This window comes from Cheilinus undulatus, linkage group 21 (genome assembly GCF_018320785.1).
Source record: "Cheilinus undulatus linkage group 21, ASM1832078v1, whole genome shotgun sequence".
Lineage (NCBI taxonomy): Eukaryota > Metazoa > Chordata > Actinopteri > Labriformes > Labridae > Cheilinus > Cheilinus undulatus.
In genome coordinates, this window is record NC_054885.1 from 15,960,491 (window position 1) to 15,977,238 (window position 16,748).

General features: G+C 40.5%; 1 protein-coding gene across 1 annotated transcript in view; it reads right to left on the bottom strand.

Annotated features, from left to right (window-relative positions):
• Positions 1-2,162: 2,162 nt before the first annotated feature.
• Positions 2,163-16,748, bottom strand: part of mybpc2a (myosin binding protein Ca) — an 84,928-nt gene continuing 70,342 nt past the window's right edge. The window contains exons 22-29 of the mRNA XM_041777731.1: positions 16,278-16,445; positions 15,865-15,953; positions 12,045-12,240; positions 10,923-11,062; positions 6,994-7,153; positions 4,955-5,091; positions 2,803-2,989; positions 2,163-2,539 (exon numbers count right to left, since the gene is read on the bottom strand). Of these exons, the coding sequence (XP_041633665.1) occupies positions 2,505-2,539; positions 2,803-2,989; positions 4,955-5,091; positions 6,994-7,153; positions 10,923-11,062; positions 12,045-12,240; positions 15,865-15,953; positions 16,278-16,445 (1,112 nt within the window). The 3' untranslated portion in view covers positions 2,163-2,504. The remainder of the gene's footprint in view (positions 2,540-2,802; positions 2,990-4,954; positions 5,092-6,993; positions 7,154-10,922; positions 11,063-12,044; positions 12,241-15,864; positions 15,954-16,277; positions 16,446-16,748) is intronic.

Consider the following 16,748-nt stretch of genomic DNA (forward strand, 5'->3'; position numbering starts at 1 on the left):
CAGGACTGCTGGCAGGCCATTCCATCCTCTCCACTCCTAAATTCTGGAGGTAGTCTCTGATAAACCCCGCTCTGTGGGGGCGAGTGTTATCATCTTGGAGGATAGAGTTCTTGCTGACAGGGTGAGAAAACCGTACTCTTGGGGTATTGTCTTCTTGGGACGCCCACTTCGCGACCTGTCTCTGACAGAAGGGTAATAAACCGACTTTCCAAATGTATAAGATTTATTACCAAGAAGCATTGTTACAACAAAGAAATAATGTACCAAACACAAACTTCCTTTCTTTTTGTTTTAAGCTTATTATAAAAATCAGCCCATTCGAAGTGCTGTCATTTTGGCAGTTTTATAAAGGATGTACGCAGTTATCTGGCTAAATGGTTAAATTCATATATCATATGATCAGGTGCAAGCTTTACAAGTAATATGGAATTGGTCCCTCTTTGGCAGCTGTAACAACTTTCTCTCTTCTTGAAAAGCTTTCCACAGTCATGTTGGAATAGAAAAGGACATTTCCAAACAGTTGCCACAAAGTTGGAAGCATAGCACTGTCCAAAATGTCTTGGTATGCTGAAGTATTAAGACTGATCTTTACTGGAGATAAGGGGTCTAGCCCGAAAAACAGCCCAATACCATATCCCTCCTCTACCAAACTTCACAGCTGGCACAATGTAGTCGGACAGGCAACGTTCTCCTGGCATCCACCAGACCTAGAACAGCTGTCTGGAGTTCGGCTTGAGCAGTCTAAAACCTTCCACTTCTTGCCCCGGATGAACTCCTTTGTTGTTTTGGCAGTGTGTTTTTGGTCATTATCTTGCTGCGTGATGAATAATCTCCCAGTCAGTTTGGTTGCATCTTTCTATAAAATGGCAGACAAAATGTTTCTGTAGACCTCTGAGTTCATGTTGCTGCTACCATCATGTGTTACATCATCAGTGAAGATTAATGAGTCTGTCCCAGAAGAAGCCATGCCAATGACATTACCTCCACTGTGTTTCACAGATGAGCTTGTACATTTGGGATCATGAAGAGATCCTTTCGTTCTCCAAACTCTAGCCTTTGCATCACTTTTGTAAAGGTACTTTTGTTCATGAAGTCTTCTGTGAACAGTAGATGGTGATACCTTCACTCCTGCTCTCTGGAGGTTGTTGCTGATGTCACTAAAAGTTGTTTTAGTGTGTTTCTTTACAGCTCTGTTTCTGTTGTCAACTGCTGCTGTTTTCCTTGGTCTACCTGTTCAATTCACATTGAGCATAGAAATTCAGCGCTGTTTGTTGTGTGAATAATCAATGTAATGGGACACACCTGGGCAACAAAACACACCTGTCAGTCACAGGTCCCAGTACTTTAGCTCAAATAAAAAATGGTTGGATTCGAACAAAAGGTGCTATCTTCTAAGTTGTGTGTCAGATTCAGATGTGTTGGTAGATTGACCTCACTGTTCCAATACTTTTGGAGGGGAGTGTAGCTGTATTTTACTGCTACATAAGATGAAAATGCACTGGTATATTATTGTATTGGGTTTCACTTCTTAATATAGTATCAAAATAATATTGTATTACTCATCCTTCTCACTAGGGAACTTTGCATTTTATTTAAATCTTGTAATTGTTGCTATTTTAATAGCACTGTATCATTTATACCATAGTAATACGCAGTCTGCATGATATTTAATCTTGAAGGTATTGATCTAAAGGTTTTGCAACCTTGATTGATGATTAGGTTTTTCAATCCTATTTGTCAGCACTATCAGGGCGATGCTTTTATGTTGACAAAACTTTTTCAGTAATGCTGTACTTTTCAGCCTCAAGCACTCCCCACCTCTTGGCATATTACACATATGAGCTATCACGTGTGTCCTGTGTGTTTGTGGTAGCATGCAGCAGGTCTACATGTGTGTATATGGACCCTTTAAATCCTGGTGCCTCAGCAGCGTCAGCCATGCCTGGCTGAGCAGTGATCTCCCTCCATCGAACCATCGCGGGGCTGACGGGGGTCCCCGCTCAAACATCACAGGAAGCAGAGTTGTGCAGCCGCTGGGTCACACTGCGGAAGTTTCACTGCCTCCAGCTGCATCACAATCATAAATTCATCCCATCCTATAAAAACGTCTCACACACAAAACAGACAACACAGGGAGCCGTAATGGATGAAAGGCTGTTTTATAAGTGTGTTCAGTGACAGGTCCACTTCACAGATAAGAGGGATCCATCTGTGCGTGGTCACAGCGGGGCAGTGCTACTATACTACTCTGCAGCTTCTCTTACTCAGGATGTGACAAGGTGGCAGCTCGCTGGAAGAATTTACGGCATATTACTGATGAAGCATTTGTCATAGCGGCGCTGAAAGGCAAAGCGTGTAGAAGGGGAAGGGGGCTGAGCAGGGGGGATTGGCTTTAGAGCTTCACCAGTGATCTATTCTAATCATATTTATTCATGACTATCCCGTTATACATAATCCATTACTATTCCTGTTCGACTGTATCCTCGGCTGTTTCGTGCTGTCGCTCATTTCTTCGCCTCCTCTCCTTTCTCTTGAACGACTGGGGAGAGAAAGAGAAATGTGAATCAGCGTGTGAGGCCAGTGGACCAGCTCTCACAGACATCTTAAACTTACAAATGCAATAAGGTGATTTCTTTTTAGCCAAAGCAAGCTGACTTTAAATTCAAGAGATCAGTCAGAGGGTTAAGGATGAGGCTGAAGATTTGTCATGCTCAGCTTTTTTGAAGACTGTCACAGGCCAGGTTCTTACTTCCTTCTCTCAAACTTTGCGCATTAAGAGCAGTGAATTTCTCAACAACATACCTCGAACCTCGAGCTTGCACTCCACCTCATCTTGTCCGAGGTCGTTGACAGCCCTGCAGGAGTATCGGCCCCCGTCGAACAGGCTCGGCTTGCGGATATTAAGAGTCAACACGCCCTGTTTGTTCATCATCAAGTACTTGGGGTCCTCGCCGATGATCATGTTGTTCTTCATCCAAATGATCTTTGGCTGTGTTGGAGGCGAAAGCAGATTTGAAAGGAGAACGGAAAAGGGGGGAGCGGGGTGTATAGACAGAGGAGGGGAGAGGGGAGCGAAGGGAAGGGGTGAAATTAGGTCAACATTTTCGGGTCGACAAATCTTTGCCAATTGGCGGGATAAAAAAAAAGAAATACATGCGCATTCAGATATCCTTCTGCTCCACCTCTTGTTCTAGCTTCAGACATAAAAATACACTCGAAATCCTCCCTGACTGCTCGACACTCAACTGTTTGACTCTCCAAACTTGAATGCTCGCTCTGAAAACACAAAGCATGAAATTTGTGCTGCATACCCTTGCAGCAATGCTAACAGGGCCAGTGCAGGTAAAGTGGATGCTGGATGGGTGCTGTTACAGTTTAGTAGAGCATAGTGTTCTATTTACAAGATACAGTAGGGATATTTTCCCGAGGTGACAATACCAGAATTTTGTAAGACCCATTTTTATGATATTTAAACAGAAAAACACTTTGGAGACCTTGCTTTTTTTCTCCTATTTGTGCAAGTGTTAAGTTTTAAATATTCCACTACTTTTTTTATTAATTCAAAGAAGTGTAAGTAAAGAACTTTCATATATCTCAATAGACTGTGGAAAAATGCTTATTCTTTCATGAAGAAAGACTGAACTGTCATAGTAAACTGTCGGCTTCATAGTTGCGCACTAAGAGGGAAGGGCACTGCTGTGATTTGGTAGTGTAAATATAAGGCTGTAGGCTGAATGCTGATATTGGTACAGCATCAATCTTGAGAGTTACACTGCTCTCAAACAAATCAAAACCAATTATGGGTCAGAAGAAGAAAAAAATAGAACTATCACCTGGTAGATAATATGGCTCTTGGCTGTGGAAAGTGAAACTACAGTGGTGGATAGAGAAGAAGAAGGTTTTCTGGGGTAGTGTGATTTGTAGAAATTGTATGAGCAATGCTGAATAAAAGGCAGAATTTCTTTGCCTTAAACTTCTGCATTCTAATGTCACTTTTCTGTTTGAGTCAGAGTTGACATTTTTGAAAAATTTAAAGAAAATTTCCTCAAACCAATATCAGACCCAATGACCCTGATGTTCACCTATGACCCTCAATATCACTTTATCCTTAAGTCAGGGTAGATATTTGCATAAGCTTTGTAGATAATGGAGCTACAAAGCTATTGAGCTAAAGCTAAACTCACAAAACAGCTACATAGATACGTTATCAACATAGCTCTGCTAGCTTTATCAACATTTGCTAAAGCTCACATTGCTAAAGCTAACTTTGCTATAGATAGCTGAGCTCATGGCTAACTAAGCTAAAGCTATACTCTCAAAGCAGCTATGTGAACTACGTATCTTCATCATCTACATTGTAAAGATAGCTTTGGCTACGTTTGCCAAAGCTCAGTTGCTAAAGCTAACTTGGCTATTTAGATAAAAGAGCTACTTAGTTTATATAGCTAAATGGCATTTGGCAGTGCTCATGTTGCTAAGCTTACTTAGCCAGAGCTTACAGAGTTACATAGCTAAAGTAGCTAAAGCTAAGCTCACAAAGCAGCTACATAAGCTACATACCTACATTATCTATGTGTCTACATTAGTTGTAGCTACACTGCTAAAGCTAACTCAGCTACATTACTTGTGTAGTTATGCTAATTTTGTAGCTAACATAGCTTTACAAAGTTAAAGCGAGCTACTACTTCTTATATGGGTTTATACACAAATGAATCCCAGCTTAGACGCCTGACCTTTTTCTGTTTTATTTATGAAATGTTGCTTAGTTTGAAACATTTGCAGTGTAGTTATTTCCTGAATGTAACTTGTTAAAAATGAGTAAGTAGAGTAACTAAAAACTAGGTGGAATAAATGGAATAAGGAACTTGACATAATGTTAAATTGCATTAAGTATTAAGTATTCAATCCAACAAGACTATGACATCACACATGGGTAAAGACTTCAATACTGCACCTTGGGGTGGCCACGAACGGCACAGCTGATGGCGGTAGTGTATCCTGCAACAACACTCCTGTCCACCAGGGGTGTTGTGAACTTAGGGGAACTCTTGATGTCCTTTTCTTTGAAGGGTGGAGCTTTGAAGGCCAAGCCTGGACAGGTGGTGGAAGTACAAATAACACATACAAGAAAGAGTTGCACAGTTAGCTTTAAGTTAATAAAAGTCACACAACTCATATCCAGTCAAACAGAATTTTACAAAACTGTCAGTTACCTGAGGCATCTATTTAAAATGTCTGCTACACATTTATGGGTTAAGACATAAGACAGCATTTTCATGTGATTATCCTGAAATGCAATCATATGTGACTGTGCAGTAGTACAGATATTGACATTTGATGCAGTATGAAGATGTGTAGCAAAACATGGATTTTAATCCTTTCCCCATATTTAATGAGTCTATTACTTGAAAGAGAAGTCAACCAAAGGTATCATGATCACTGGTTTGAAATGTCTCTCAAAAGTCTCCACCAAATTAAACTTATGTGTAAGTTTTTCTTTGCTGATTAACTTCTACTTTAATTTAAAACCAATCTAGAAAAAAAGCTTTGAACTGTAAGATAACTTGTAATAAAATAAAACTAGAGCTTGGTTGTGCCTCAACAAAGTGTACAAGTGCCAGTGTCAAAACTACAGTGGTTGGTCAAGACGAAGGGCTGGATGGTGATTATGGTAATGTGATTTGTAGAAATCTTCAAGGGACCCATTATTTCCACATTGACCTTTGAACTCCAAAACAATTCCAGTTCATCCTTGAGCTGTAGTTGACATTTGTGCAAAATATGAGGAAAATCCCTTGAAGAGTACTCAAGGTATTGCACTCATGAGCAGAGGATGAACATGTGGTAATGACCTTGACCTTTGGCCTCCAAAATGTTATCAGTTTATCCTTGACTCAGAGTGGACATTTATGCAAAATCTGAAGAAAATCTCTCAAAGAGTTCTTGGGCTGATGGTTCACAAGCAAGGAATGCACATGAGGCCTTGTCCATTGAACTATGATGCCCAAAGTATAGCAGATCATCCTTGAGTCAGAGGGGACATTTGTGCTAAGTGTGAAGAAAACCCTTCAATGGGTCTTAAGATAATGGTTGACATGGAGAAAGAGATGGATGTACGTAGGTATGGACAACTCAGAAACATAATGCCTCAGGTCTCAGCTATCATGGGCATGGAGCCTCAGTAAGGCCTCAGCTACTAGTGTGATGACGACTCTAAACACTTCAAAAATGCTTTTAACTGGAGAGATTATTTGTGGCATACTGACTGTTTATCAAGCAATAACTATTTCCCTCTTACTGGACAACTGAGCGGGTTTATGTCACAATCCTGATGTCAAATCTGTTAAAGGATTCTTTTCAGGATTAACTGAAATGATTATGTAATCCACATTCATCCCTTTCAACTTCTCATCTTGTTAAACTAGCAAACTGTTTCAAGTTGCAGATTACCACTACAAGACAGAAATCTAACTCTGTGTTTCAACATGATATGCGGTGGATACTACTGACAACAATCCCCCAAATTTAATAGGCCAGACGGCTGCTTGGAACACAGAAGAGATGGGCTGGTTGGCAGCCAAATCCTCTGGTAGAGTAAGCAAATACAACAACACAGCAACAACAACAACAACAGTAGCAGCATTTGGCTGGTAGCAGGTGTTAATTTCCCAGCCTGGTTGTTTTCATAATCCAAGGCTGGTATTAAATGTTATTTACACTCTGTAAGATATCATTTCTGTTCAGCATAATCAGTGGAATTAATTCTCCTGTAAATGATGTTGTGATTAATACCATGTAGGTCTTATGGTAATATTGTGTTACAGTTTGAATTTTAGGGCTATTTATATGTGCTCACCGTTTAGAAAACCTTAATTCTTCTGTTATGCACCTATTATGTACCGTTTTGATGTCTTTATATTAACACTGAATGGTCTTTAGTGGGCTTTGGCATCAAACAAAATAAGATCATAATACAGGATTCTGGTTTTTTACCCGTTTTGGAAATGATGGCGGTGTTCTTGCTGACGCCAGGCTCTTCACTGAGGCCACAGATGTTTTCGCTGTACACTCGAAAGGAATACTCGTTCCCCATGACCAGGTCAGACACAGTGCAGCTGGGCCTGCGATTGTGCTCATAGACTGTGAACCATTCCTGACGTGAGAGAGAGAGAAAGAGAGGGAAAGAGAGAGAGGTTCAAAGAGGCTTAGAGATGAGAGCTATATAAGCTGACGAATCTTGTATCCACAGCATCCATGTTCCTCTAGTCCACCTTTCTGTTGATTCATACAACATAACAACTGTGACGCTACAGTGAGGCTTTGCAGCCCTGTGACAAATCTCCCAGCAGCCTTTGCTAGACCATCATGAAGGTCAGCTCTCAGGTTGTGGACGTTTGAAAAAAAGTGACAATGTCAACAGTTCTGTCTTTCTAGTCTAATGAAAAACACAAAAAAATGTTCCATACTTAGCTTGTATGTGGGCATTCTGGAAACAGGTAAATTAAAGTGTAAAAGCAACACTGGACCTTAAATTGCATTGTATTGAGGTTGTCAATATTTTGTTACTTGATACAATCACCATCTTTTAATAATTGATAGTATTGAAAATTATTGGAAGTTTTAAAAGAAAAACATCGGATCTTCAGTCATATTTCAAATCAAGAAACTGCAGGGAGGAGAGAGAGAGAGAGCACTGTATTAATTGCAAATTGTATTAGCAATGTTTTTCTATAATTTTTGGTAATCAAAGCATTAAATTAAGTAAAACTGAGTGCCTAGGAATTCTATTTTTAGTTTCTTTAGACTCCCAGTAGTTATCAAAATAGTTCTTTTTCATTAGTATCAGAAGGTTAAAGAAATCACGTACAGTCACAACTCAGACTTTGAATGTTTAAGGTTACTGATTGCCACTGTAGTTTGTCTTTAAGAGTGGTCTTACTGCAGGCCACAGATCTCAGACAAGTGATGTAATTTGTCAGTACAAAGTATTTTAAGACTCATTACAGACTAAACAACATTTGATTAATAAAACAGAAAAAAGTGTCACAGGTCTAATTGGGGATTAAATTATGTATACACCTGTTTTCTAATTAGTTGTGCATACATAGTTCATCACTACGTAGGCCAATGTAGCTATACTAGCTTCATCTATGTGAGCTTCAACAAATATAGCTAAAGCTAATGTAGCTACATAAGGTATGTAGGCAAAGTACCTAAAGCTAATGTAGCTACAACGCTAAAATAGCTAGAGTTCACTACATAGCTATGTCAGACTGGGAGCGTGTTTTGCTGCTTGCGTGTGCCGTGCATGTCTGCTTCGGCTCCTGCCGTTGCAGCTTTCACACAGCGTGCAAGTTTTCTGCGTGTCAGCCACATCTCCCTGCTCTCAAAGCCCTGTCCTTCATAAGTTTTACCTCAATTAATCCCCCTAAAAGCGACTTGATTCAGAGTACAGTGGAAGTTTGTCGGGAACTATTCAAAATAAAAGCACTCTGTACAAGTGAACGGAGTTTCTCTATAGAAATGTTAAACCGGGCTTTTACTGTGAAAAGCACAAACCAGAAAAGCATTCATACGGTGTTTTTCTTTCCTGTGACATATTCAACCAGTGTGGAGACATAAAGCTTCCCTAATAGTTGCTCTTTAGAGAACAACTTTATCAAACAGTCACATTTAAGCTTGCAGCCTTCCTCAGGGTTATCAAGAAACACATTGTAAACATATTCTATGTGCATATTTGCTAACCTGACACGCCAGATGGATTTGTTTCACACATCCATCCGGGAAAGCTTCAATAGGAAACGTTTGGAAGAAGGCAGAGACTTTGAAAAAAACTCCGAGTGTGATAGGATGAACGTTCTGTCGCATCTCTATGGGCCAGTCAGAGCAACAAAACACGTGACGTAGCAGCTATCAAGCTGCGCGTGTGCAGCTACCAAGGAATAACGTGAAACACGGCGACTATAGACATGTAGGTACTCGACTTTTGTCGTTTTTGGAAAGAAAACAACTCACTGCTGTTCTTTGTTCTTCTTTTAACGAAGAAATGTCAGCAAGTTCTGATAAAACTGGTGCTTTAGCAGCATTCACACTAAGCTCTTCCGCCATAATAGCACCGGCCTCTTGCTGCTGCTTGTTTACGTCACATCTCTGCCACGCCTGAAAGTACTGCCCTTCGTCGCTGATTGGTCCTGTCGCTTTCTAACCGGGCCCAAACAGTTCAGATGGGAGCTTTGCAAGATTTACATTTGCAAGGTTACATTTTTGCCACAACAATGTAAATATGGCACTCCATTTATCATTTTCCTTTCTAATATGGTCCACAGCCACACGCGGTGTGTGGAAAAAATAGGCGAGACTTAAAATCTCTAAACTCTCCACGACTGAGGCGCACATGCAGGCAGTCTGAAAGCCCTGACTTGTTAACATGCAATTCAACTGAAAATCCACACGTCACGGTCGAGACGCACGTCACGCTCCCAGTCTGAAACTGGCTTTAGGTTTGGCAAATATTGCAGAGGCTAATGTAGGTAATATTGCTAAATTATCTATGTAGTTTGTGTAACTAATGTAGTTTGTTAGCTTAACATTTAGCCATGTTAAGTTTATTAGAGTGTTTTAACAACCTTATTACAGATTATTTGGCTTCATTAGACAGTTGGAAACAGATTTTGCAAGGTAGTTTTTTTACTTTTAACTTTTGGTATCCTAACCCTTAGTGCCTTAATATTTCAAATATTTCTGTGTCTCCACACATACTCCAAGGATGATTAAGTTACTTCAAAGCCCAAGGTCTCGGAGTCTCTCCTCTCATCCTGGGCTGTTAGTCTAAACTCCCCAGTTTGACTCCAGAACGTCTTAGCACTTGACGTCTATCAGTTAGTCTGTGGAACCATACAAACAGTTATGAACAAGGTTAAGGTTGACCAAAACACATAATAGGATCAACTACTTTGGGATTCATAAGTAATCTGGCTTCAACCACACACTGTGTTGATGTCACTGTTTCTCCTTGGCCAAGACTAGTTAACAGCTCAAACCCTAATTGGAAGTTTCATCAATGTTCAAGCTGCTGGTGCCTCTGGAGTCACGAACGTCAAGGTGTAGGATTCTCCAGAGGCCTGCAGTTGTGCTAAACTTGTGCTAAACTAAACAGCCACCCCTAACCAATGTTCACAAGCAGAAACCGTTGCAGTGGGCCCAGAAATACATGAAGACTAATTTTCAAACAGTCTTATTCACTGATCAGCGCTGTGCAACCCTGGATGGTCCAGAAGAAGGAGTAGTGGATGGTTGGTGGATGGCCACCATATCCCAACAAGGCTGTGACGTCAGTGAGGGAGCGGAGTCATGTTTTAGGATGGAATCATGGGGGTAGAGCTGGTAGGCCCTTTAGGTTCACTGAAGGTGTGTAAATGACCTCAGCAAAGTATACAGAATTTCTGACTGACCACTTTCTTCCATGGTACAAAAAGAAGAACCATGCCTTCTGTAGCAAAATTATCTTCATGTATGACAATGCACCATCTCATGCTGCAAAGAATACCTCTGTGTCATTGGCTGCTATGGGCATAAAAGGAGAGAAACTCATTTTCAGTTCTTTAGAATCTATAAAATGTTTTGAAACTCTGTTGTGCATAATTAGAAACAGTGCATTTTGAAATTTTTTTAATAAAAAAAAAAGTTTTCATTAAGAGGCTTGTTTAATAAAATTTTAATTAAACTCTAACGGTTGATGATTTGAAAATTATAATGACTGTCATTTGCATTGACTCTTTAGGAAAATCAGAGAAAAATATCATTTGTATACTAATTTGGAATGCAATGTAGTGTGTAGCAGCCTAACGTGTAGTTCCAAAATGGCTTCAAATGACTTTTTATCCCTCAGATCTCTCAATACACTTCTTTCCAAACAAAGGTACCTTCGTCTTCAAGTCAGCCTTCTGAATGGTGTAGCCGATAATCTCACAGTTGCCGTCGTCTTTTGGTGGCTTCCACTCCAGCGCAGCGTTGAAACCCCAGATGTCTGTGATTTGAACGGAGATGGGAGGGCCGGGTTTGTCTGCGGAGACAGAGAGAGAGCTTAACAAGAGAGCCCTCCGAGGATGTAAAACCAAGCAAATAGGGTAACTGACTCTCTTCCCTGCTTGGGCAGACGTTTTGGCAAGCTTTAAGTCTTAGAGGGAGAGACAGAGAAAGGTGGATTGATAAACAGATCTGGAGCAGGAAAGTCAAACCAAGAGAAAGAAATCAACGCTCGAAGCTTAGAGATTTGGCAAAGATTGATGGATTAGCAGAGTCAAAGACAAAGGTTCAAGAGAAGGCGGCGGTGGATGAATACACTTCTAGAAAAACTGTGTTGGCATAGAAGTGACTCACTGAGAAATAGTATTCTTTGTGTGCTTGGATTAGCGAGCAGGAGAATGCAGCGTGTTTATCATCCGTCTTTCTGTGTGGCCTGTGCTATACAAAGCACAGGAGAGAAATACTGTACAACATAGTAATGTATTTGTCATTAATCTTCCCCTGCGTGCTCTCCTCTGTGAAGTACAGTACAAACAGCAAGAAGCATTGGGTTTTTTTCCCTGTTAATCCCTCCTGTACTGTCTTCTGCTCAAACGCTGCGGTGACACATCAGCCTCTCATTAGCTCAACCTTCTCAACGGAGGAAAGTGACAGAGTAGCCCTAAAAATCCCAAACTAATCCCGGGCTACACACAAATAATCCCAGCAGAGCCCCCCACTAAATAATCCACCAAGCACCCTGACCCCAGGAGAGGAGCTGTTAGCGGGGGAATGAGCTGGCGGCCACAGTGGCAGCGCAGGAGCAAGGATTATTCTGAGAGAGAGAGGAATCAGCTCTTTGATGATTTACTGCTTTGAGTCATAGATCCAGAGGAGTTTGAAATTAGGAATTATCATCATATGGGAAAAAAGAACCCTTGACATGTCACCAATTTAGACTGAGGTTTATAAGCCATGACTAGAGTTTTAATCCTAATGAGGGAGATGCAATAAGAGCAAAGAGGTGTTGTGATACTGACCTACTACCTGGATGTGTATGTCTGCGTTGTCAGACATGTTTTCGATCTGGACAGAGAGGGTGTATTTCCCCGAGTGGGTTCTCTCTGCAGAGCGGATGAAAAGAATGGAATCCACCTCGCTGGTACGAGTTCCTACTGATTTGTCCTCCAGGAGAACGCCGTCCTTGAACCAGGTAACGATGGGGCGCGGCTTACCCTGAGGATGGAGAAATAAGAAGGGAAGAAGTATCAACTTTAGTTACAACCAGGACAGGGCTTAAGACTTTTTTGTACCTTACATAAAAATATCTAAGGTAAAGTGACCGGCCTATTTCAACAGAGGTCAAGCCAATTGGTGCTAGTAGTCTCACAATGAAATGGGGATCACCTGTGTGCAGTGAATGTGTCTTAGTTGGTTGTAGAATAAAGACACCTGTGTCTTAATCAGTATTCCTGGCTACCATTACACCATGGAGACAAAGAACACTCCAAACAACTCAGAGAAAAGGTTGCTGACAAGTTTTAGTCAGGGATGGATACAAAAAAAATTCCAAGGCACTGAACATCCCCAAAAGTTCAGTTAAATCCATCATCAAGAAGGCAAGAGACTCTGCATACAATTGTTGTCTTCACCAGTCAAAGTTTTGTGGTAGAATAGCAAAGAGTGTTCAGCAAAAGACTGGAAAAGTAAGTGGTACTGAAAAACAGCTGAAGGCACATTTAAAAGGAGCATGGGTATAAAAGGAGCATTTAGAGAGGCAGAGCCTCTCAGAAGTATAGACAGAGGTTCACCAATCTGTGGAAAAAAAAACAGTTTAATTGTGGAACAACTTCAGAAAAATGTTCCTCAACGTAAAATTGCAAAAAACTTTGAATATCCCATCATCTACAGTACATGATATCATCAAAAAATTTAGAGAATCTAGAGAAATCTCTGTGTGTCGTGGACAAAGCCAAAGGTCAATGTGTGATGCTTGTGTCTTTGGGGCCCCCAAGCAGAACTGCAATAACAACAGGAATGATTTGGTACTGGAATCACTGCATGGGCTCAGGACTTCATCCAGAAGTCTTTGCCTGTCAACACAGTTTGCCATGCCATTCAGAAATGCAAGTCAAAGCTGCATCATGCAAAGATGAAGCCATATGTCAACATGATCCAGAAATGCTGCCGTTGTCTCTGAGCCACAGCTCATTTAAAATGGACTCAGGAAAAACTGGAAAACTGTTCTGTGGTTGGATGAATTAAAATATGACTTTTTCTTTTTGGAATTGTTTTTGGAAACCAGAGATGCTGTATCCTGCAGACTAAAGATGAGAGGGACGATCCACCACTTTGTCAGCACACAGTTCAAAAGCCTGCATGGTGTTGGCAGCTTACACATCTGGAAAGGCACTATCAATGCTGGAAAGTATATAGAGGTTTAAGAGCAACTTATGCTCCCATCCAGACAATGTCTCCTTCAGAGAAGGCCTTTCATATTTCAGCAACACTAAACCCCCTAACATATTTCTTTACAACAGCATGGCTTCACATTGAAAGAGTCCGGGTGCTGAACTGGCCTGTCTACAGCCCAGACCTTTCACCAATAGAAAACATTTGGCAGATCATAAAAGGAAAAATCAGGCAATGAAGACACAGGACTGTTGAGCAGCCAGAACCCTTCATCAGCCAAGAATGGGACAGCATTCCTCTCCAAGAACTCCAGCATCTGGTCTTCTCACTTCCCTAAGCTACAGACTAGTTAAATAGGAGAGGATGCTACAAAGTGGTTAACACGGCCCTGTCTCTACTTTTTGAGATGTGTTGCTGACATCAAGATCAAAATGAGATAATATTTTTCATGAAATAATCATGAAATATCTCAGTTTCACATCTGATATGTTGTTTATGTTATATTGTGAATAAAATACTGGTTAATGAGATTTGCAAACATGGCTTTCTGTTTTTATTTATATAGCAAACAGCGCCCCAGCTTTAGACAGTATTGAAGGCTGATCTGAAAATGAACATGGCCAGTATATCAGCACTTTTTCTGCCTGCAAACACAGTACGCTCTGCCTCTCCACTCCAGAGCACTATTTGAGCTTTAGGCCAAAGACTGAGAGAAAACTCTAAATATGAGAAAATTAGTAGTAAAAAATAAAAATTCAATGACTCTTGATTAAGCAGGAAGTTTTGTTAGAAACCTACCATGTTGACCTCCTGATGAATCTTGGACAGGCACTGATTTTTATTATGAAACTGATTTTTACAGGATTTATTAAACAGTTGTGTTTGTTTTAAAGAGGAGGAAACTTCTGCCAGCATTGAAGCTCCACTTTAAAGACCCTTTTAATGATGCCCAATGGAAAAATCATAGCCTAAAAAACCGAGCTAATTCCACTTCCTCATGACACCACGTGTCCCAGCAGTGTGATAGCAGCAGATGGAGAAGACTCTGTCCAGCACTTGGATAAGATGACAGAGATGTGGGTGCTCTGTTCTCACAGGGGAACATCATGTAGCCGTGTCCTCTGTCTCAGAACGGGCTTTTCATCTGCTTCTTCAAAAGCACGCTGAACCACAGCTCACTTTTCCTCGTCTATTTTTATTCATAGCAGTGGCTTCCCCTTTGCTACTTATGGTTAGCTTCTTTCTACTTCCACCATATTTTGAACGTTGCTGTCAAATGCTGTAATGCTCCCTATGCCCTTTCAGCTCTTGCCCTCCCAGTAACCAGCAAAGCATACAGATCTGATTAGCATTTCAGAGGGAGATAAAAAAAAAGGGTCCTTAAAGAGAGCAGATGAGAAAAATCTTTGGTATTTTTCTGGTTAATACCTTTAACCAAAGAACACAAGCAAATTGCAGTTGGATGCATTAAACTGGCTTTAGCAACCATAAAATATAGAGGCTGTAAGGTTTCAAAGAAGAGCCACTTGCCTTTTTCGCTTTCATCCATTTGGGTTTTTTTCTTCAAATTAACTACTCAGGGGATCACTAAACTCCCTCTGCAATTACCCAAGTTAAGAAAATTAGCTGGCTTTTCAAAAAGCCCTTCAAAAAGCCAAGTTTAAGAGCATGCTTTTAGAATTTAAAACAGCTTTCTAGTACAAGGTCAATGTGGCATAAGTCATCTCTTAGCACCAGATTTGTACATGTGGTGGAGCTGCATAATTAGTTTTTGAAAACCTAATTTTAGTGCTTCAAACTGTAGACTGTATATTAAGATGTACGGAGCTACAGCTGCCAAGGAGTAAAGCCAAAAGATGAAGAGCTTGAACCATGGTGCGTCCATGTTGACAGATGGAGCACCAGTCAAACAATAAAGTTAAAATACACATCAAATGTTGTCAAAATTAGGATCTGTTGCTATAGTTTCCATTATGCTGACTCATGTCCATTATGTTTAGAGTATTGTTTTGTTTTATATAGCTATTTGATGCTATTAACAGTATCAGCTCTGCTGATTTAGCAGCGTTCCCAACAAGATAAGCAGAGTAAAGAAGAAAAAATTAGCATAACAAAACCAACAAGTCGTTGAACGCTCTATAATCATGGGTGGATCTGTTCTGCTGTGGACTGTACCAAACATTAAGGATCTCTTAAGTTGAAATTAGGTATTAGGAAAGCAGAGGGGACATTGTCAATCAATTCTGTTGTTTCACCATCCAACTTTCATTTGCATGCCTTTGCCTTAGATCCAATGACGTGACCCAAACAAAATATTTTCCCTGTTGCGGGGTATTCTGGCTTCACTTTTGTACAACAGAGGAAATGGTGAGGTATTGTCCATATAACATATAGTCAATGCTTGCGACTTAGGTTAAAAAAAAAACAGTTGGCTGCACTTTTTCTAACCTGGAAGGGGATCACCAAGTTCACTTTATCACCCACAAGTGCGATGAGTTTGGTTCTAAGTTGGCGAGGCAGGCGGATCTTTGGGTGCTCTGGGGATGAAAAAACAAAGAATAGGTCAATGACTGACTTGTTGGTTAGGGGGAATATACTGTAAGTGTACTGGATGTGAGATGTAATGCATACATTTTGAGTTTGTCGACGAATATATGCCAGAGATAAGATCATTAACGTCTGACTATACACAACAGAGTTATATTTTATGTAGAATGTGGTTAAGGACAAAGTGGCTTTGGTTATAAATGCCTAGAAAGTCAGCACAATGGTAAGTTTGATAATTAAATAGATTAAATTTTGCCAAATTATTGGTAAAATGTTGGGGGGGGGGGGTGTCATTTGCACAGCATGCTCCTGACCCATGATCTCTCTGATAGTGACGGCCTGGGAGAGGACGGCGGGGGGGCTGCGCCCAGCGATGTTGACAGCCACCACTCTGAACAGCATCTTCTCACCCACTGGGAGATCTTTCACCCTGTACTGGTTCTTACTCACTAAATCCTTATTTGCTTGTACCCACTCATCACCTGAGGAATGAGTCAGAATAGAAGAGAAGAAACAATTGGAAAATACGTGAAAGGATCAGGTCACAACTATTGATTTCTACAGTTCTGAAACAATTCAAAATGTTGGAAAAGGATTTTTTTAAACATTATTTCTATTTTCCTATGTAAATTTTGTAATGTATAACAGTCTGACATTCTAACATATTGTCTGTAGTGTCAGTGAAGCAGGAAGACATTCAGCCCATCACGCCTTCATTGGCAAAAGCAATAAAGAACATTTTGGATTCTGTAATCCTTGGATAAGTAAAAAGATCCATTGTCTGT